The 21,769-nt window shown below is 37.5% G+C and overlaps 1 protein-coding gene and 1 non-coding gene across 2 annotated transcripts in view; one reads left to right on the top strand and one right to left on the bottom strand.

The window, feature by feature from the left end:
• Window positions 1-283: 283 nt before the first annotated feature.
• LOC114352324 (balbiani ring protein 3) overlaps window positions 284-21,769 on the bottom strand; it is a 40,582-nt gene continuing 19,096 nt past the window's right edge. Inside the window, exons 4-7 of the mRNA XM_028303913.1 lie at window positions 14,471-14,542; window positions 13,213-13,373; window positions 4,459-6,605; window positions 284-3,222 (exon numbers count right to left, since the gene is read on the bottom strand). Of these exons, the coding sequence (XP_028159714.1) occupies window positions 284-3,222; window positions 4,459-6,605; window positions 13,213-13,373; window positions 14,471-14,542 (5,319 nt within the window). The remainder of the gene's footprint in view (window positions 3,223-4,458; window positions 6,606-13,212; window positions 13,374-14,470; window positions 14,543-21,769) is intronic.
• On the top strand, window positions 17,671-17,744 carry TRNAN-GUU (transfer RNA asparagine (anticodon GUU)). Its single transcript has one exon. It is a non-coding gene; the product is annotated as a tRNA-Asn (tRNA).

Genomic DNA, 21,769 nt, shown 5'->3' with positions numbered 1-21,769 from the left:
AAATAGCTTGGTCAACCGCCACTTCGGGACAACTTGTCGGTTGGTGCTGAGAAGGATTGGTGGACAAAAATCAGTCACCTTTGTCAGCCCCTTAATTACAAGATACAATAATTTACATTAGTAGTAAGTGTAAGTATGCAGTAATGCGCAGACTGCATTCTTGTCAATCAATATAATTTTTAGGAATAAAGTTGGAAGAATAAAATCCAATTTCAGTACTGATGAAATATTTAATGACAAAATAGTTTTGAGATTCATCAATTTGCAAACTAAAACTCCAATTTCAGAGGTACAGACCTCCAAAGGAGGTGCAATCTTTTTCGCAGAATGATTTAGATTTTGAGGAGGATTTTTTCTTGCTAGGCGTGCAGTTTGGCTCGGATCTGCAGTTGCAGACTTTGCTAGGCTCTGCTTTGCAGCAGCAGGTGGGCTTATTGGTTGCACCAGGTATCATCAGGATGGGTCTGACGTCATATCTGTCAGCTGACTTCGTGTTCACAGATGCGTCCGCCATTGGGACGCATATGGGACATTTTGGAGGTGGCTTAGGCTCTGCGAAGCAACAGGTGCGTTGTGAGGACTTCTTTTTGGTGGAACAGCAAGATTTCAATGAGGATTTCATGACAGTCTGAGTGCTGTTACAGCACAAGGCATCGGCGGCATCTTCATCGCTGAACTCTTTTTCGCTGGATGCGGATTTGTAAGAGCTACAAGAGGGCACACACTCCTCAGTTTCGATGCCAAAACTCTTATTTGAAATGGAACAACAGGACGAATCGCTGCCTGATTCTGATCCAGTAGATGATACGTCAAGAGCGAAAGAACAGCTTCTTGTTTGTGACTTCATAGCGCAGTAAGGACATCCACTTCTATCGCTTTCCTGTTTCTTTTTCTTCTCGCATTCTTTGCACACTGATGTTGACGATTTCTTTAGAGCTGGTTTAGATGGTTTCGGGCTGCAATCACATGGTGGTTTCTTGGGTTCAGCTTGCTCTTTACAATGCTTACATAAAGAACCAGATTGAGATACAGATTTCGTCAAACTCTGGGGTTTCTTTCTACCGCATTGAGCGCAAATATCGTCTTCTTGTTTTTTGTCGTCGAAGCAAACCTCGCACGATGATTTTTTGGCTTTAGCAGGCTGCCCACCGTCACCACACGGACAAGATGACTTTGGAGGTTCAGATTGTTCTTTACAATGACTACACATAGAGGTTTTTGAAGCAGATTTCTTTGGCTTTTGGGGCTTGTCTCCGCCACATTTAGGGCACAGGCTGTCTTCCTCTTTCTGAATATCTGAACACGATTTACATAATGACTCTTTTGACTTCAAAGGCTTTGGATCTTTGCAAGTGCATTTAGGTTTCTTAGGTTTAGATTGCTCTTTACAATGACTGCATAGTGACGTTTTAGAAGAAGATTTTTTTGGCTTTTTTGCAGGTTTGTCACCACTACACTTGGGGCAGCTGTCTTCTTGCTTTTGGCTGTCAGAGCAAGACTTGCATAACGATTCTACTGACTTTGTAGATAATGCGTCATTTGAACAAGAACATTTTGGTCCTTGGTCCTTATCATTCTTGCATGTACAGTCAGGTTTTTTTTCATTCTTACATGTACAGTCAGGTTTTTTTTCATTCTTACATGTACAATCGGATTTACTCTCACTCTTGCATGTACAGTCGGGTTTACTCCCACTCTTGCATGTACAATCGGCCTTACTTCCTTTCTTGCAAGTACAATCAGGCTGACTTCCTTTCTTGCAAGTACATTCGGGACCTTTTCCTTTCTGACAAGAGCATTCAGGTCCCTTATCTTTTTGACACGAACATTTTGGGTCGTTTTTTTTTTGGCAAGTGCATTCTTTTTTCTGGCATGAGCATTGAGGTTCTTTGTTTTTTTGGCAGGAGCATTCAGGCCCCTTCTGGCATGAACATTCTGGCTCCTTATTGTTCTGGCAACTACATTCGGGCCCTTTCTTTTCGGCGCACGTGCATTTTGGCTCTTTACTAGCTTTATGTTTCTCTGCGTTTTGTTGGCACATACCACACTGCCCTTTGGATTTTTTGCCATCCTTTTTGCACGAAGGGCATGGACTATCAGGTTCAGTTTCTGGCTTTTCTGGTTCATCTGGTCCACATATTGGACAGACATCTTTTTCTTTACTCTTTGCAGCATTTTCAAGGCACATTTTGCACTCGGACTTAGATTTTTTACCGTCTTTCTTACACGATGGGCATGGGCTATCTTTATTTGCACTAGAAGCTGTTGTGTCAGAAGCAGATTTTGATTGTGCAGCACACAATGGACAGGCATTTTTCTTGTCCATTCTCTCCTGGCAAATCTTACAAGCTTTTGGCTCTTCTTTAGGTTTATTGCATGTTGGACACCCAGGTGTTGTATCTTTAGGCTTTTCTTTGCCACAAACTGGACAGCCGGCTGGAGCTTTACTTTCTTTTTCAGACTTGTCATCACAAAACCCACATAATGATTTCTTTGACGTACTTTTATCATCATCGCAAAACCCACAAAGCGATTTCTTAGATTCAGTTTTGTCACCGCAAAAACCGCATAGAGATTTTTTCGATGAGGCAGTTTCCAGAGATTTTTGAGATTCGGACTCGGCCGCAGTACATATCGGGCAGCTTTCGCCATCCTTCTTTTTCTTTCCTTTTGCTTCTCCACAAAATTTGCAACTGTGTTTTGGTGCTTTCTCTTCCTTCTTTTTATCTTTAGACTTCTTTTTCTTGCCCTTATCGTCTTCTGGTTCTTCAGGTTTTGCTGCACCACATATTGGACATTCGCTAGCTTTGTCTTGTTCTTGTTCCTTGGATTCTACACTAGTACAAATGGGGCATACATCTTTATCAGATTTGGATTTTTTGCCTTTAACGCCGCAAAATTTACAACTATGCTGAAGATCTTTGCTATCTTTTTTGGATACTTTAGAGTCTTTCTTGCCTTTTTTCTTAGACTTGTCCGTTTCTTCGGGGGCTGGTTCCTCCTTTTTTGCGTCACATATAGGACAGGTCTTAGGTTCTTCTTTCTTGTCGCAAATAGGACATTTTTTGTCATCAGGTTTCTTGCAAATAGGACAGGATTTTTCGGGCTCGGATTTCTTAGTGCATATTGGACAACCGTCTAGTTTTATTTCTGAGTTTTTGGAGCATAATGGACAGCTATTGTTTTTTATGGATTCCTTAGATTTGGCACACATAGGACAGCCTAAGCTGGCTTTCGATTCCGATTTCTTACTGCATTGCGGACAGCTGTTGTCTTTTATTGATTCTTTAGACTTGGAACATAGAGGACAGCTATCATCAAGTTTCGTTTGAGATTTATCCCCACACATGGGACAGCTAAAGCTAATTTTCGATCCCGATTTCTTACTACATTGTGGACAGCCATCGTCCTTTATAGATTCTTTAGACTTAGCACATAAAGGACAGCTGTTGTCTATTCTTGACGAAGACTGACTGCTACACATAGGGCAGCCTAAACTGGTTTTAGATTCAGATTTCTTGCTGCATGTAGGACACTCTAAGCTAGTTTTCGACCCATTTTTCTTACTGCAAGTAGGGCAGCCATTATCTTTTTTGGACTTAGACTTTTTGGCGCATGATGGGCAACTGTTATCCATTTTTGATGCAGACTTACTACCACACATGGGGCAGCCTAAACTGGTATTCGATCCAGATTTCTTACTGCATGTAGGACAGCCTAAGCTGGTTTGAGAGCCAGATTTCTTATTACAAGTAGGACAGCCATCATCTTTTTTAGATTTAGACTTCTTGGCGCATGATGGGCAACTGTTATCCATTTTTGATGAAGATTTACTACCACACATGGGGCAGCCTAGACTGGTTTTTGATTCAGATCCTAAGCTAGTCTTCGACCCATTGTTCTTATTGCAAGTAGGACAGCCATCATCTTTTTTAGATTTAGACTTCTTGGCGCATGATGGGCAACTGTTATCCATTTTTGATGAAGATTTACTACCACACATGGGGCAGCCTAAACTGGTTTGCGATCCAGATTTCTTACTGCATGTAGGACAGCCTAAGCTGGTTTGAGAGCCAGATTTCTTATTACAAGTAGGACAGCCATCATCTTTTTTAGATTTCGACTTTTTGGCGCATGATGGGCAGCTATTATCCATTTTCGATGAAGACTTACTACCACACATGGGGCAACCTAGACTGGTTTTTGATTCAGATCCTAAGCTAGTCTTCGACCCATTGTTCTTATTGCAAGTAGGACAGCCATCATCTTTTTTAGATTTCGACTTTTTGGCACATGATGGGCAGCTATTATCCATTTTTGATGAAGATTTACACATAGGACAGCCTAAACTGGTTTTTGATTCAGATCCTAAGCTAGTCTTCGACCCATTTTTCTTACTGCAAGTAGGACAGCCATCATCTTTTTTAGATTTAGACTTCTTGGCGCATGATGGGCAACTGTTATCTATTTTTGATGAAGATTTATTACCACACATGGGGCAGCTTAAACTGGTTTGCGATCCAGATTTCTTACTGCATGAAGGACAGCCTAAACTGGTTTTGGAATCAGATTTCTTACTGCAATTAGGACATCCGTTGTCCTTTTTGGATTCTTTAGATTTTTTAGCGCACGATGGGCAGCTATTGTCAGTTTTCGATTGAAACTTGCCACTGCACATAGGGCAGCCCAAACTAGTTTTTGAATCTGATTTCTTAGCACACTGTGGACAACCGTTACCTTTTTTAGATTTTTCCGCTTTCTTAGCGCATTGAGGGCAACCGTTTTTCTTTTTTGAATCTTCAGCTTTTTTGATACATAACGGACAGTTATCATTATTTTCCTGAGGTTTTTCTCCACATAATGGACAGCCAACCTCGCTTTTAGACTCTGACTTTTTGGCACACAGAGAACAACCTTTATTCGATTCTTTAGACATCTCTTTACATAGTGGACAATCTTTGTCCTTCTTAGATTTTTTAGGTTTTTCAACGCCACAAGACGGACAAGTATTGGCAGGTTTTGCAGCTTTCTCTTCACAGTGCTTGCATAATTTTGGTTTCGATGCTGCTTTACATATTGGACAGGTATGTTTAACAGGCGGTTGCTTCTTTTCTTTGCCACATCTAGGGCATTTGCGCTTGGGTTTATCGTTGCCTGCACATTTTGAGCATAAGGAAGATTCAGAAGCGGTGGCACCTCCTTGATCGTCTCTACATGATTTACATACAGACGTCTTAGAACCATAGTTACATGTGACACAACCTGATGATTTGGACTTATTAGATTCATGTTGAGGGCATATAACTAAAGGAGCTGGACCGGGCTTGTTAATAATTTTTATAGTGCAACTGCTTGGTTGTGTAACCTCTTGTTTACTTGCGTTTTGACCGCAACATAACGGGCAACTAGATGGCGTATTACCAGCCATGGTGTCTAAATCTGACGTTGAAGTTCGCGCATCTCTCCATACTGCGTCAGTTGACCCTGATCTTTTACCATTATGCAGTTTTTCACTGCTTATTCTGTCTACACAACACGTTCCCTTGTTTTCCCCAGTGCCTGTACCTTTCTGATCTGGGAATGATGACCGTGACGATTTCCTTGACAATTCAGATTTAGATTGAGTAGATGGTGTCTTGGAGAAACAGCTCTCACTGCAACAAAGTCTTGGCGTCTCTGTCTCTTTCATTTCTTCATCTTCTTTTGGCCCTGACGGAGTTTTCCTTTCCGTCTTGATTGTTATCACTTGCTTTTCTTCTCCAACACTGCCATCCTTGTTTAAAAACTTACTGACTTTGACTATCTCTTCAGTTTTTGTCTCAAAGAATCCAAGCTCCTCGTTATCCGTTTCTTGCGTTTCTGGCGTTTCTATCCTTTCGGTTTCTGGTGGAAAACTTACAGATTTCACTGAACCAGTGTGAGATGGTCTTTTGGCAACTGCGTTGCCTTTATCTTCGCACTTTTTGCATAGATCACACAAAGACAAACTTAAAGGATTGTTTGCGAAGGATTTAATTGTTCCTTTAAACTTATTGCATGTTTCTATAAATTTCTCTGTACTTCTAGACGCCATGCCTTCAGCGTGGTTCTTCAAATCGAACATTACGTCATCGATGTGAGACATGAGATTTTCCAACCTCTTTTTCTCTTCTTGTTCCTTAGCTTCTGTGTTTTCATGATTATTTAGAGACGTGGCAGAATTTGAAGTTCTAGTACTACTAGCAGCACAAACTGGGCACACAGATTCGGCTACACTTTCAGCGCAAGAAGGACAAAGTGACCCGGTATCTTCTTGTGATACTCCCTCGGCACATTCGGGACATAACGATTCTGTATCCTTCGGCTCTTCGTTCCCGGCATCATCAGCACACTCGGGACAAACCGATTCAGTATCTTTGGGCTCTTCATTGCCAGTATCATACGATGACAGGCAACAGCAACAAATAATTTCAACCCCATTATCTGGGCGATAAGTAGCATTTTCTTCTGGCTGTCTTTTATGCTCACACGTTTCTTCTTTTTCCATCTCTTGTAGCTCATTCATGATGTAACCAATGTTAGCCAGAATCCTTGGTACAACTGTTTTGGTCAATACATTCCTTTTCCTGTGGGACAAACCGTGTATCTAAGAATTCATTCTTCTAATGCCATCCGCCAATAACTCACCCTCATCCTTCAAATTATTTATTTACTGGACAGGTTTTCAAAGAAAGATTTAGATTTAAAAAAGAAAACAAATAACAACGCGATATTCAGTGTTTATTAAATATTTTCAACATAATTGTAATAGGAAAAGTGGAAATAAATGTACGTTTAATTAAGTATGCCTCGAATATGAAACAATATTTCAGGAGATTGAAATATTTTAGAAAAATAAATAGTAATAAAGATAGTAAATTCATGTTTTTGAGTGAAATTTCCAGATAGTTCTTGTAGAGCCTAATGAATTTGTACTTTAATTTTTAAAGGAGGGTACTTCTTCAACAGATTTTAGAGAGTCAAAAACTTCATCGCTGAAATCGAGTCCTGGAAAACTATCATCTTTAAACATATTCATATCAATTGAAATGCATTGTCTCAAATTCGGTTCAGCCATTGAAGGCAGCTTGATTGTCTCCTCAGATTTTGACCTCCGGAACCCTAACTGGTTTTGATTTAACGTCAAACACAAAGCACAGCAGTTCTCATCATTTTCATCCGGTATATCTTCAAAGGATGCCGTATCACCTTCGTCATCATCATCATCGTCCATCAAACCGGTTTCGTTCGGGTCATGTCTGTTTTTTCTGATAATAATTGTCTCTGTCTCTTCCCGAATAGTCCCATCATCGTTCAACGTTCTTGTTACTCTGGTGATCTTCTTGATCTTCTTTTCAAAGTAACCGAGGCTGCTATCAACGGGACTTGGTGGTTTTGGTTCTGGTGGCGGAGGCAGCGGTTCTATTGGATGCAGAGGGCATTCTATTGATGGGCACTCCTCTTCACTCTTAGTTTGCTTACAATGCGTGCAGAGATTCGGTTCAATTACTTGAGAACAATTATCACAAGGATATTCTTCCTCTGCTTCATATTTGACCAAGCCTCTGCAACTATCGCAAGGCTCAATAGCATAAGGTAATACTGGTTTAAGTGGCTCTTTCATCATCTTCTCACAGTTCTCACAGACTTCGTCTTCGTCCATCGGTTCTTCCTTATCATCACCACAAGTGCAGTTAGCGGAGCAAGGCATTGAAGTTTTCTTTACTTCAGGCTCAGTAAATGGATACCGGTCGTATACATCAATCTTTCCTTTCGTCGATTCACACGTTTTCAAAAAGTCTTCAACGCTTTCTGTGATCAAACCTTCAGCTTTCAAATTTTGAATAAGTTTAATAACACCGTCGATATTGGTTCTTAGTTCACCCAAAGTCTGTGGTTTTGGTTCTTCATCTTTAATTTCCAACTGTTTCTTCATGTTTTCGCAGCATCTTATAAACTCATCAACACTCTCTGAAATCAAGCCTTCGTCCTTGGCTAATTCACTCAGGTCCATTGTTTCATCGATCTGTTCAACTAATTTATTAATATCTCCAAACGTTGCGCGCGGTGGCAATTTAGCTCTCTTCTTATAATCATCCAATTTTGTTTTGAAATCTTTGCATGACAGTAAAAACTTCTCCAAACTAGACGATACCATTCCTTCTTCTTTGATATCTGTCGTTAATTTCTCAAGTTGACCCACATGGTCTTTTAAATGATTTAGCCTTTCAACGTCAAGATTTTTGTCAGGTTCTTTGCTGTACGTATCAATTTTAGACTGAACAGATCGGCAGGTTTTTATGAAATCTTCCACACTGGGTGTTAGTAATCCCTGTAGTTTGTAGTCTTCAGTCATATCTACGACATCTTTGATATGCTGCTTGAGAGTTTCCAATCTTGCTTTAGTTTCTCCTGAGATAGGTTTGCTTTCAACATTCTTCATGTACACATCTAGTTTTTCATCTACTTCCTCACAAGTCTCAATAAAGTGTTCGACACTAGTCGTCAACATGGTTTCATTCCTAAAGTCCTGTGTCAAATCAATAACTTCTCTCAAGTGCAGCTTCAAATGTTGCAGACGATTTTGCAAATTTGGATCTACTTGAAATGTAGTCTGCTCTTCCTCACTGAAAAAGTTATCAATTTTTGCCTTAGCTTCTTCGCATACTCTCAAGAACTCGTCCATGTCAATATTATTGACGCCAGATTCAACCATTTCTCTGCCTATACCAATTATTTCAGCTAATAACTTCTTTAAATAATCCAACCTATTGTCTTCAGCAGGTCGTCCTACTGATAGGACTCTGGTCAGATTGTCCAATTCCACCACAGCTCGTGCTGACGGAGGTCTATAAATTTCTTTTATAGACTCTAATTTTTGCGGTAGCTCCACTGCTATACAAGGTGGCTGAAGGCAAGGCTGAGGTGGTGTTTTAGGTTCTGATTGAGGTGGAGTTGGTACTGGTTTAGGAGGTAAGGGTGGCGTGACAGGTGGTATTGCTTTTGGTACAGGCTCTATTACTATCACTTTAGGTGCTGATTCAGTTCTCGTCTTGATCTTAGTTTGGCTTTCCTCTTTATGTTTTTTCATTTCTTCTGGAGTGATTTCTTTATTACAAATTGGACATATTTCTTTTTTCCCTTGCTCCTTTTCTTTGTTTAAACGTGCTTTCCACTTCTTAACGAGTTTAATTCTGAATAGTTCTTCGCGGCCCATTTCTTCTAATTCAAGCAGAATATAATGTATTGTGACTTGTGTTCTTGGTACCACAATCTTTCGAATTGCGTTGAGCCGTCTGGAGACAAATTATTTAAATTTACTTTTTGATGTAATTTTGCTTTGCTGCCGTAAACCACCCTTTTAATTCCTCTAAGGACTATCCGGAAATTTCACAAAAATTGACTAAAGAGACATGTTTTGCCAAAGAGAAGTTACAATCTACGAAAACAAAACCTAACTACAACTTTACTTTTTAATCAGTTTTAAGGTGAACATGTCTCTCACTCCGAGAGCTATCTGGCGTTGTGGACTGTTCAAAAGAATTGATAGTCTTTTCAAGTTCGGAACTTGAAGCGTATATTTCTTTCAGTGTTATATCATAAATCTCTGTGTAATCATCGCTGTTTTCTATGAGCGTTTTGTAACAGAATTCAAAATCATCACTTGCAGAGATCATGCTAGCCGACGACATACAGTATCTCACAATCGGACACGTCAGAGATGAAACGTATAACAATACTTCGGACTTCACTTTCCTGTCCACATTTTTCTTGTATTTGAAGATAGACCTGTCGTTTACTGCGACCATATTGACAGTTTTTGAACCAGATCCGTAAGCATTCGACTTCGAAGACGATCCCGAAGCCTGGTACATTAAATTCCCGCTGTGTTGCGGTTCATCTTTATCAGGTGGTCTGATAGGTGTTTTGCTTTCTTTCTTTGTTTTTATGACTTTTCTTTCCTCAGTAATCGTGCCGTCTTCTTTTTTCACTCTAATAATTTTAGTAATTTGTTGATACTCAGTTTCAAAGACACCTAATTCTAAATCTATTTGCTTGGTATCCTCTTTTTTTATTGCTAGTTTTGCAGCTTCAGTCTTAGCCTCTGCTTCATCTTCTCTAACTCTGTCCAGTTTAGCTCCTTTAGCAGCTTGTTCGTCTTCGTACCTTTTGATGCACATATCGCACAATTTGTCCACGGATACATTAGACGCTATCTTTTGAAGTTCTTCCTCAACCGCCTCGGCTGTTTCTGAATCTTTTGACTTTCGTTTATTATTCAACTTATCTCTAAGCTCACTGGCTGTTCTCAAGAACTTCTCAACACTGGCTGCGCCTATTCCCTTCCCTTTCATATTTTCAGTTATTTCTATAATATCTGCAATATGACCTTTGAACGCATCTAGAATATTAGAATCTAATTTGCTTAATCTCTTTTCAGGTTCAAATTCCTCCTCCTCTTCTATAGGCTCTATTTTAGGGAAAACTGATAAAGTGATGCCGCAAACAGCGCAGTTTTCTTCTTCTAGATCTTTGAATTTAATTTTGCAGGACGCGCAGTTCTCTACTGGGGATGTGTGTGCACATTGAGGATCCTTGCCTTTTCTTTTAATATTCAAGATCTTTTTTAGTCTAAAAAAGTTTTCTCTCTCCATTTCTTCGAGTTCGTTTGTAATGTATGCCAAGGTTGCATTTGTTCTGGGCACAACAACTTTACATAGCACATGGTGTCGCCTGCAGAAGAAGTTTATCTTTTAGCGTCTATCTTTAAATGCTGCCGAGTCGCTCTCCTCTTAAGGACTGTACAGGTTACGCTGGATTCCCAAAGAATGAATCAATAATCTTCGATGATTCTTCTTCATTCACAAAATTCTTCTCTTTCATTCTGTTTCCTTCTGTTTTAATGGTCAGATTAGAAGCCCTGCTGGCGATGAACTCTGATATTAGATGTGAATACTAAAGGCATTATTTGGACAGATAAGTTAAAATTGAGGAATCTCAAATACGTATTTGTCAGTCATATTAGATTTAAATTTTACAGACCAGATCCTATCTAGATTTTAAATAAGTACCCATGCATAAGAAACCGATTTTTGTTCCCAAACGACTGCAGCCCAAACTAACTACGAAGACTGATTTTTTAGCAGCTTAAGTAATTCAAATATCTTTACTATTGAAAGTTATAGACAATTTTCCAACCTCAAGGAGGTAATTCAATAAGTTTTTCTTCGAGTTTAAAAGAAATTATTCATTGTTATCGTTCTGTAAGTCTAAACATTATTTTCAAAATGGCGTTACTAAGAGGAAGACTGAAGAACAGCTGGACGAATAAATCTGTTATTTTTTAAAAGATGAAGAAGCCTTTCATTTTAAGGAAAATCTAAACGTCCTATTTTATAAGAGAATGGTTTTCCATGGGGATATTATTTAAATCACAGCTACTAGGTCATTGATCGTCCCTATCTACGCGAAAAGTAAATCTTTATGTTTGTTACCTACTCTTTTACGCCTAAACCGACTTTGATGCACTTTGGTTCGAGACCCGGTTTTAAAATGGACACGTACGCGATAGTTTTTTCTGTACAGGCAAAATTTCATGTGGGCAAAAGTCTATCATAAAACGTAAAATAATTTAATGCTGAAGCATTCGTTCGTAACTAAAAGCAGATTTTTAAAGGATAGTTATCCCCATTTAGGTATTCGAAAATTTCTTAATAAGAACTTATGTGTTGGCATATTTGTTTCTAAGGTCACAGGTCAAGTCACGAGTCTTTGGAAATGTTTACAGATCCAGAACCTTATAAAATTAACTTTGAGTTATTATTATTTTATATGCGGATTAAAAAAAGCCTACTCTGAACAGACTTACCTTAAAAAAATTAAATAAAGATTGTTAGCTAACAACAAAAACTACACACATTCAAGCACGCAAAAAAAAAGTTTTTTACAAATGCGGGTAGTTTTATAATCAAAATAGAGGGTACCCCGTCCAGTCCTTACAAAGGAAGAAGGGTGAGTTCATCGGCAGCCAGGCCCAAAATTTAGGGCATTTTTTACTAATTAAATACATTATTAGACAAGAGCACATCAATCTAAACATTTGCACCTAGAAGTAATAAGTTATATTTTTGCAACAAAAATATATAAAGCCCGGTCTCCGAACACGTATAATTTTGTCCAATGACCCCAAGCTACCCATCCTTATCGCTCGCACGTAATTATGTTGCTGTCGCGCTCGCACTCTCACTGCGGGCGTCCGCGCACAGTCGCGACAGCAATATAATTATGCGCGAGCGATAAGGATGGGTAGCTTGGGGTCATTGGATGAAATTCTACGTGCTCGGCGATCAGATTATAGCTGATGTGCTGTTGACTGAAATACAGCGAAAAGAGATCTTTTTCAAAGTTTGTCGAAGTTTGTCTCTGAAAAGCTTTATTTACAGAAGGTGAATTTTTAAGACGAGGAATATCAGTACATTGACTACGCAACAGAAAAGAGTTATGATAAGTTTTGACCTAAGATTTTTTCAATATCCCCGTTTCAAACATTCACGCCCCAAGTACTTGGCGACAACGTCACGACTACTACAAGAAGTTAGTGTGAAAAAATTTTTTGGATTCTAAGCTTACGGTCCGTATTGCAGAAGATCTGCGCCCCGATTGCGCTAAATATTTTCAACTGCAACGCTACTGGACGACGAATGCAAAATCAGCTGTACAAATTCGTATCGCGGTGTAGTTTCGACAGTTAGCTAAAACGAAGCTGTAACGTAAACGGAAAGCAAACTGCTTCTTTGTGTAAAAACTGAGAGAAGGCTACTTTATCTCAAACGCAAGTCAAACGCGTCACGAAAATTTGCTGTATTTTAGTGAAAAAATAAGGTGTTCGGACACTTCGGACTTTTAATGGAAAGTGCATAAATCCGTTGTTTGATTTTTTTTACGCGTGAAGTAAAGTTCACTAAAGCGCTAAAGCGCGATACCGAATTTCATATCAGCTGGAATGAAATTGGAGCGTAACTGGAGTGTGGACTAGAGATGGAACGCGAATGAATTGGATACATTACACATTAGCGCAATCGGGGCCCTGTTCTAGTCTGTACTCTTCTTACGACTCTATGACTAAGATTGATTCGAGTTTCAACCTTTTTGTAATACGGACTTTAAGACGCTAACTCTAAAGTACAAACTTACTTGGTGGCGTTCTTGTGGGCCTCCTCGACCAGCATGAAGCTGTTCCTCAACTCCTGCATCAGGATCATTCGCTTCAGCAGCTCCAGCCACGCCAGCTTGGCCTCGTGGATCTGCTGCCCGCCCTTCTCTATGCCCAGGTGCTCGTAGGGTTCGAATCCTGACTGTGACAGAAGATTTTTATTTAGATATACCTAGGCAATACTTCGGATATGATATGCGAGATGACAACTCCATAGAGCGAATGGTCGTCCAAGGAAAAGTCGAAGGAAACCGATCGCGTGGCAGGTCACCAATGCGCTGGACCGACCAAGTGAAATCGGCAGTGGGAGACAGCGTATGTGACTGCACCAGACAGTCTGCCAACAGAGAGAGATGGCGGGAGATCGTGCGGAGAGTTGTATCCGGCTCTACAACCGATGTGACAACGCCTCAACGTGACCACGACCGCTCTACCAAGAGCGAAACGAATAAGAAAAGAGAGGTGGTAACTTTGACGAGCCGTTTTGCTTTCGTGGATTTCAGTTAGCCTAGAACAGACGGTGAAACGCAACTGCAACGAAACTGCAACATTCTGATGATTCTGATGAATGAAACTGAAAGTGAAAGTTTCAAACTGGTCGCGTCAAGTGTGGTCTCTCAACGGACGCTATGGCAGAAACTTAGATGCAACTCAAAAGTAACTAGCAGTTGCAGTTTCGTTGCAGTTGCGTTTCACCGTCTGTTCTGGGCCTTAGTCGTAGAAAATTAAATGTCACAAGCACCCTTCTTCAAAAACTGGGATAAAAGTAGATTCTTTTAAGTTACCTATTATTCAGACAAAGGATAGCGAAGATTGTTTTTCACCCAGGTCCTACTGTACAAAAATCTACCGAAATAAATTAAAATTATTCAAACAGCTGCCTTAAAAGTAGTAGTAGTATTTTGAAAGAAAAGGATCGATTTCCTATCGCAAAATAAAGAAATATGTTACTAAAGTAAGTAGGTTCTAGCAGTTACGTTAAATGATCATATGGATGAAAACTGTCACTTCAATAACCTTCATATTTACATGTATTATTAAAGTGAAACGACGTTAATTATTACATAGATCTAAAGCCTGGTCCGTGAGCACGTAAAGAGTGAGTGTGCGAGCGAGACAGCAACATAATTACGCGCGAGCGATAAGGATGGGTAGCTTGGGGTCATTGGACAAAATTCTACGTGCTCACGGACCAGGCTTTACCAACTTAAACTCTAGAAAAAATAATGGCATAATTACCTCCACTATCTCATAGCGCATGACCTTCACACCAGTGATCATGCGGCCTCTCCCTCCCACTACCACGCTGGCCTGCGAACAAAACATAAGTTCATCATCATCATCATCATCATCATCGTCATCATAATCATCATCATCATCATTTCATAACGTCGCTTGCCTTTCTAACTGACGTATCTGTCATTTTTTTCGAAACTGAGTTATCTACACCATCTTTATCAGTTTCGCAAGACGAATCGATCTGTCTAATCGCCTGAAAATTTTGCAAAATGTCAGTTACGTCAGTTAGAGAGGCAAGCGACGATAAGTGAACTGAATAAATATTTTTGATTTTGATTTTGATTTCTTTTTCCAACCCATCTATTTTTTCAACCCTGCTCATAGCACAGCAGTTGGATATTTAGTATTAGCACAGAATAATAATAAGTACTACGTACAGAAGTTTTACTTCGCGAAGGTATTTAAAAAAATATATGCTCAATGTCATTAACAATATGGTGTAATTTAGCCTGTCTCAAGAGTCAAGCACCATTTTGTTGACAAACGTCAGTGATCGGCACTGCGCCGAAGCTATAGGGCTGACTTCGGTAAAATGATGTGACGTGAGGTGCCAAACTGCGGAAAATGGCGGAGGAAATACATGATTTAGCATGAATTATCATGAATAATATTAACTACTTATTTACCTCTCAGTGTCTTGAGGCAACTTAAAAAAGTACATTCTGTGTTTTTATTATTATTTAGGCAGTTAAATACTGCACAGTATTTAGTACACCATTTTCTTTATTTTCTTCCATCATACACAAGAATACGCGTGCGTGAGTCAATGTTCGCTCGTATGTGAGGCCTTGTCGAATAGTATCCTGTAGGTGGGCCATCGTGCGTGTTTTGTTTTCGATGTAAACTCGCGGAGATGAACAGGCCTGGTATTAGTTCACTATTTTGTGCAATAAAGCTTCACTAAATTTTGGCAGCTTTCAACATCATCATCATCATCATCATTTCAGTCACAGGACGTCCACTGTTGAGCATAGGCCTCCGCCAATGATTTCCAATTTTCCAGATCGGACGGGTGTGGTAGCGGCCTGCATCCAGCGCCTTCCTGCTACCTTTATGAGGTCGTCAGTCCACCTGTGGGAGTCTACAATCGATACGTAATAATAAATAATGCAATTTTATTAATTTTTACTTCATGAAGTTTACTTTGAAATGTGAACCGCCTCCTTTTTTGAAGTCGAATAAAAAGACCCAAAGTATCAAAACCAAAAGTGTTCTTTTTTTTAATAATAATTATGACGTCCTTGCTGTAATACTTTTGAATGCCGATATTTTTAATTAACCAATCTAATCAATATTAGATAACCATCAATGTTGATAATATATTAAAATCCCAACTAATATTATAAATGCGAAAGTAACTCTGTCTGTCTGTCTGTTACGCTTTCCCGCTTATACCTCGCAACCGATTTTGATGAAATTTGGCATAGAGATAGTTTGAGTCCCGGGAAAGAACATAGGATAGTTTTTATCCCGGTTTTTGAAACAGGGACGCGCGCGATAAAGTTTTTCTGTGACAGACAAAATTCCACGCGGGCGAAGCCGCGGGCGGAAAGCTAGTACCAATATAAATTAATTAATTATCTTTGAACTGATTGATAAGGAGATAATGAAATGTAATAATGTTACGAGTATTACATAATTTATGATAAGACTGATTTTACTAATTTAATATTTTGTAATTATGTAAGTTCTAGCGCTTAACTCAGTCCGTGCCTGAGGTATAGTTCCAAAATACTGAACTGTCCTATGCACGACATTGACAGCGGGGCGCCACCGTCAATACCGGATCGCTGGTTCAGATTTTTGCCATCTTGGAAACCATATAGTTGAACGATGGTAGCGCCCCCCTGTCATTGAGTTTGGTGGGACAGTTCAACGTGGCTCATCTACAGGGTGTTAGGTAAATGGGTATATGAGCCGACACTAGCCCATGTTAGCATGGGCATATAAATGGTATGGCGAAGTCAGAAATTTGATATCATCATTTTAACTTTTTTAATTTTCATACAAAATAAATTTTATAAAATCCGATTTGTATGAAAATTAAAATAATTAAAATGAAGATATCAATTTTCTGACTTCACCATACCATTTATATAACCATGTTAACATGGGCTAGTGTCGGCACATATACCCATTTACCTAACACCCTGTATAATAGAGTTCTCAGTGACAATGACACATCTGAGTAAATAGGTAAATAGTTACATAAGCATGCGTCTATATAATCATAATAACAATAGGTGATTATGAAATATTTGCTATGCTCGTAGACTAACGCCCGTATTCACAAACATTACTATGAGGTCTCACAGTGCGCGCGGACGCACAGAGTCACATACAAACCAATCACAGAGCTCTATTCGAAACGCTGTGCGGTTTATTTGCTGCTTCACTTAAGCAAGCATCGTTTGTGAATACGGGCGTATTATTTGATAGTGAAGACAGTTTATAAAATAAACTTGTTTTTCATGTTTTAAATGTAGAGATGGTACTAAATTGATTTTATTTTTGATAATCTCTCAATAAAAAAATCTGTCACTGTATTGTCTGGTAGAGATCGTTTCTTAGCGGTAAGACCACCTAAATTGTGTCATTCATAATAATTCTGTATTTTTATTATGAGCCAATTTTGTAATATCGGCAATAAAAACTCATAAAAACTGATAAAACTCATTTATTTTTCCAAATAGGTTTTCAAAATGCACTTTTACACGTCCCAGTATTAACCCCACCACTGCTTCGGGACAATAAATGGGCCAGTGCTGAGAGGCAGAAAAATCTATAAGATCCAAAGCACATGATGCATTGCGACAGCGATGCGACGCCGGAGCGGTGTCGCTGCGTCGTCTTACATAGAAATATCTATGGCGGGCATACGAGCGGTGCGACGCCGGCGCCGCGCGATACGACGAAATCTTTGTGATGCGGTGGCGCAACGAATCGTGTGCTTTGGCTCTTATAGTCTCAAATATTCGCTAATTTATAATAAATTATTATGTAAATAGCTTCAATGCAGTATTTTTAAACACCTACTAAGAACTAATAATAGCATTGTTTATGATAAATAGTAAGTTTAGTCACCTACGTTTTTTTTATCTAAGTCCAACGGCTTTACAAAATTGGATGAAACCACTATCGCCTTCGTGGCGCAATCGGTTAGCGCGTTCGGCTGTTAACCGAAAGGTTGGTGGTTCGAGTCCACCCGGGGGCGGCCACTTTTTGTATAAAAAAAAATAGTAAAAAAGGAAAACGGGAATGAGTCTGAAAAAAAAAGATTTTCTTACATTTTTACGATTTTTTTTGAAGATTTTCGTTTTTAAATAATAAAATTAAAATTTTTTGCATATTTTTTTTAATAGGATTTGTAAAAACACATCGATAGTACTTTTTTGCTCTTTTTCCACTACCTACATAGTTTTTTTCGATTACATAATGCTTTTTTTAAGTGTAGACGGTCTAATCGCTGATGTATAATCTCTCCCAATTAACTTGAGAGAGGTGGAGGTAGTTCTTAGTTTAAAATAAAAGCTAATAAATAATAATTTTTAATACAATAACACTTTTTTTAACTACAGTCAAAAAGCATCTGTATGAGGTCATCAATAGATCTATACTATGACGTCATCCTCTGTTTCTAAAGCTCTATATTTTATTTGATTTAACAGTTCGTACACAGATTTAAACATTAAAATAGTTAAGAATTACATGAAGAATTGGTGAGCTTATCGCTATAAATAAAGCGATTTCTTCCAGTCGACCATGGTGACAGGATAATTATGACGTATGAGTACCTAAGTATAATTTCTTTTTCAGCAGAGACGAATAAAGAAGCAAGAGCAACGATTGCATCGCAAAATAATGCGATTATAAAACGCGTTTTGTCGCTGTAAAAACTTTGTGTGTAATGGCCCTTATGTGAAAATATCACGAAACTACGAAATACTAGCTTTTGCCCGCGGCTTCACCCGCGTGAAATTTATTTTGTCATAGATCGTCATAAATTAAAGCCTATAATAATATTATGTTATTCTGGGTTATAAATAATAATACTATAAAGTTTCATCAAAATCCGTTCAGTAGTTTTTGCGTGAAAGAGTAACAAACATGTTAACATCCAGACATCCATACTTACAAACTTTCGCTTTTATAATAAGGTACTTGATACAAATAAGGCCTACGTTCTAATAAGGCCTATACATCAGAAAACACAGATAAACAAATCCAACCGGGATAATACTTCAAGGACACGTACTCATATGCCCTTTATCCCAGTAGAGTGCAAGAGCGTCCCGATCCACGATCCCGGCACCAATTGGCACGCGTTCTTCTAAGGTGGTGGGTGATTTCGTGCTCTCTTATAAAAATCTGGCGATTTCATCTTAAATTTTCGGTAAAATAACGCTGTTTTAGATTAAGCTTTTCTTAGTAATCGATTCTAAATATTTCTTACTAGCTAATAATTACCTTAATTTGTACTACTGGCTATAGATGCATTATTTGTAAATTTTTAAAGACAACAGGAGCGAAATATCTAATAAGGCCTAGGCCTTATTTCAGCATGGTAGGCCATATTGGATACTTATGTCAACACTTGATTACGGAAAATTCATTAAACTAAATGAGTCAAAGAGTAACTAAATATTTATTTAATAAGAATGTTACTAACAGCACAGAAAATAAAAAGAAAACAGAGTAAAAAAAAATTACTAAACCTGTAAAAAAAAGAAACAAAATACAAAACCAATAAAAAATAAGAAAAAAAAGCCGTATGTATAATTCTAAAGGATTAAAGCTGATATTATCATGCCTGTCTCGAAGAAAATGTAGCAGATATGCTACCACCATTTGGTGGTATCATAAAGATTGTGTAGGAGTTCGTAAAGATAATTCAGAAGCCTTTTTATGCCCTGGTTCTAACAAAAATTGAGATCTCATTTTGTTTACAAAAAATCAAGACTAAATGATGTTCCTAAACTGATTTATTTAAAAGGTTTTATGTGTAGGCCTTATTCGAACACGGTGTTTTAATAAGCTCTATACAAAAAAATAATATTGTTTGTTTTTGATATTTTTTTTGATAATTTAAGTAAGGAATCATTACTTTGTTACTATGAATATTTAATTTTATCTATAATTTATGTATTATTCTTAATAAGTGGAATTTAAGTTTATCTAGAGATGTACAGTATATTTCTGTTTATTTGGTATGTAAAATTTTGATAACGCAAACAAATCGACGTGTTTAACACTAGAAGTGCCGAAGATTACGACCCCCCTAAAAGCGCCGCTGGGTCAATTTTGTCCCAGCATATATTTTGTAACATTTTTTAGTTTCAGGCATGAACATTATGGTTAAAACGATTTGTAGTATCCTTAAAAAATAGTTTATCTGTACAGTTAAATCAATATGTACTTATTTCCTTAAAAATATAAATGTATTCAATTTTAATTTTGAATTATTAAAAGACAGATATTTTTGGTTTCATATAAAAATAGTCACATATTACATGGTGTTATACTGTATTAAAATTACGAAATTACTAATTTAACTATTTATATTCTTTTTGAATAAATAATAAATATCTTACAAATAATAGTGCACATTTTGCATAAAGTTTTTTTTATGGTTTTTTTGTCTCTCTGGTCTACTATGTGTTTAGAAACTTCTATATGTATGGTTATTTTTCTGTTATCCATACACACACAGTGAAGTTTTTTACCAGTTACAATGAAAAGTATGTACGTTTAATTAAAAAAAAAATAAAAGTCACACATTTTAAAAATGTATCGAATCATACAATGTATGAACTTTCCCATGTCTTGAAGTCACCTTCCTACTAATATTATAAATGTAAAAGTTAATAAAGATTGATGAATTGATGGATGGATGAACCGATGAACGGATAGGAAGGATGAATGGGTGGATTTAAGCCTTGAACTTGAACTAAGTGAGTGTGGATTCATGGTTAGATCGATTGTTGTTTTTTTCACTCTTTTACGCAAAAAATACTAAGCCGATCTTAATAAAACTTTGCAGTTTTATTGTTAATATTTCAGAATAACATAATATAGTCTATAAATAACAATAATATTCAGTTATTTGGTCAAATAACAACGATAAGTGTCAAGAAATTAGGTCTTTCTATGATAAACTTAATTTCTCACTAGGTGAAGTCACAGGCAAAAACTAGTACAATTTAATTACATTTCTGCATTGTGATGAGTCACCTAAACGTTCCTCACGTCCCCATTCTCGTATTTCCTCAAAACAAGGACTCTTCATCGAATTATTGTTGCAAATACCAAGGTGGGNAGACAGATATTTTTGGTTTCATATAAAAATAGTCACATATTACATGGTGTTATACTGTATTAAAATTACGAAATTACTAATTTAACTATTTATATTCTTTTTGAATAAATAATAAATATCTTACAAATAATAGTGCACATTTTGCATAAAGTTTTTTTTATGGTTTTTTTGTCTCTCTGGTCTACTATGTGTTTAGAAACTTCTATATGTATGGTTATTTTTCTGTTATCCATACACACACAGTGAAGTTTTTTACCAGTTACAATGAAAAGTATGTACGTTTAATTAAAAAAAAAATAAAAGTCACACATTTTAAAAATGTATCGAATCATACAATGTATGAACTTTCCCATGTCTTGAAGTCACCTTCCTACTAATATTATAAATGTAAAAGTTAATAAAGATTGATGAATTGATGGATGGATGAACCGATGAACGGATAGGAAGGATGAATGGGTGGATTTAAGCCTTGAACTTGAACTAAGTGAGTGTGGATTCATGGTTAGATCGATTGTTGTTTTTTTCACTCTTTTACGCAAAAAATACTAAGCCGATCTTAATAAAACTTTGCAGTTTTATTGTTAATATTTCAGAATAACATAATATAGTCTATAAATAACAATAATATTCAGTTATTTGGTCAAATAACAACGATAAGTGTCAAGAAATTAGGTCTTTCTATGATAAACTTAATTTCTCACTAGGTGAAGTCACAGGCAAAAACTAGTACAATTTAATTACATTTCTGCATTGTGATGAGTCACCTAAACGTTCCTCACGTCCCCATTCTCGTATTTCCTCAAAACAAGGACTCTTCATCGAATTATTGTTGCAAATACCAAGGTGGGACAAAAATGACCCAGTGGCGCTTCTAGGTAAAACCGATTTTAATTTTTTTTCTAATAATGTTATATTATCAAAAA

This window comes from Ostrinia furnacalis, unplaced genomic scaffold (genome assembly GCF_004193835.3).
Source record: "Ostrinia furnacalis isolate ACB-3 unplaced genomic scaffold, ASM419383v2 OfSCF1319, whole genome shotgun sequence".
Classification (NCBI taxonomy): domain Eukaryota; kingdom Metazoa; phylum Arthropoda; class Insecta; order Lepidoptera; family Crambidae; genus Ostrinia; species Ostrinia furnacalis.
The sequence above is the reverse complement of the archived record's forward strand: the minus strand, read 5'-3'. Positions and strand labels throughout refer to the sequence as shown.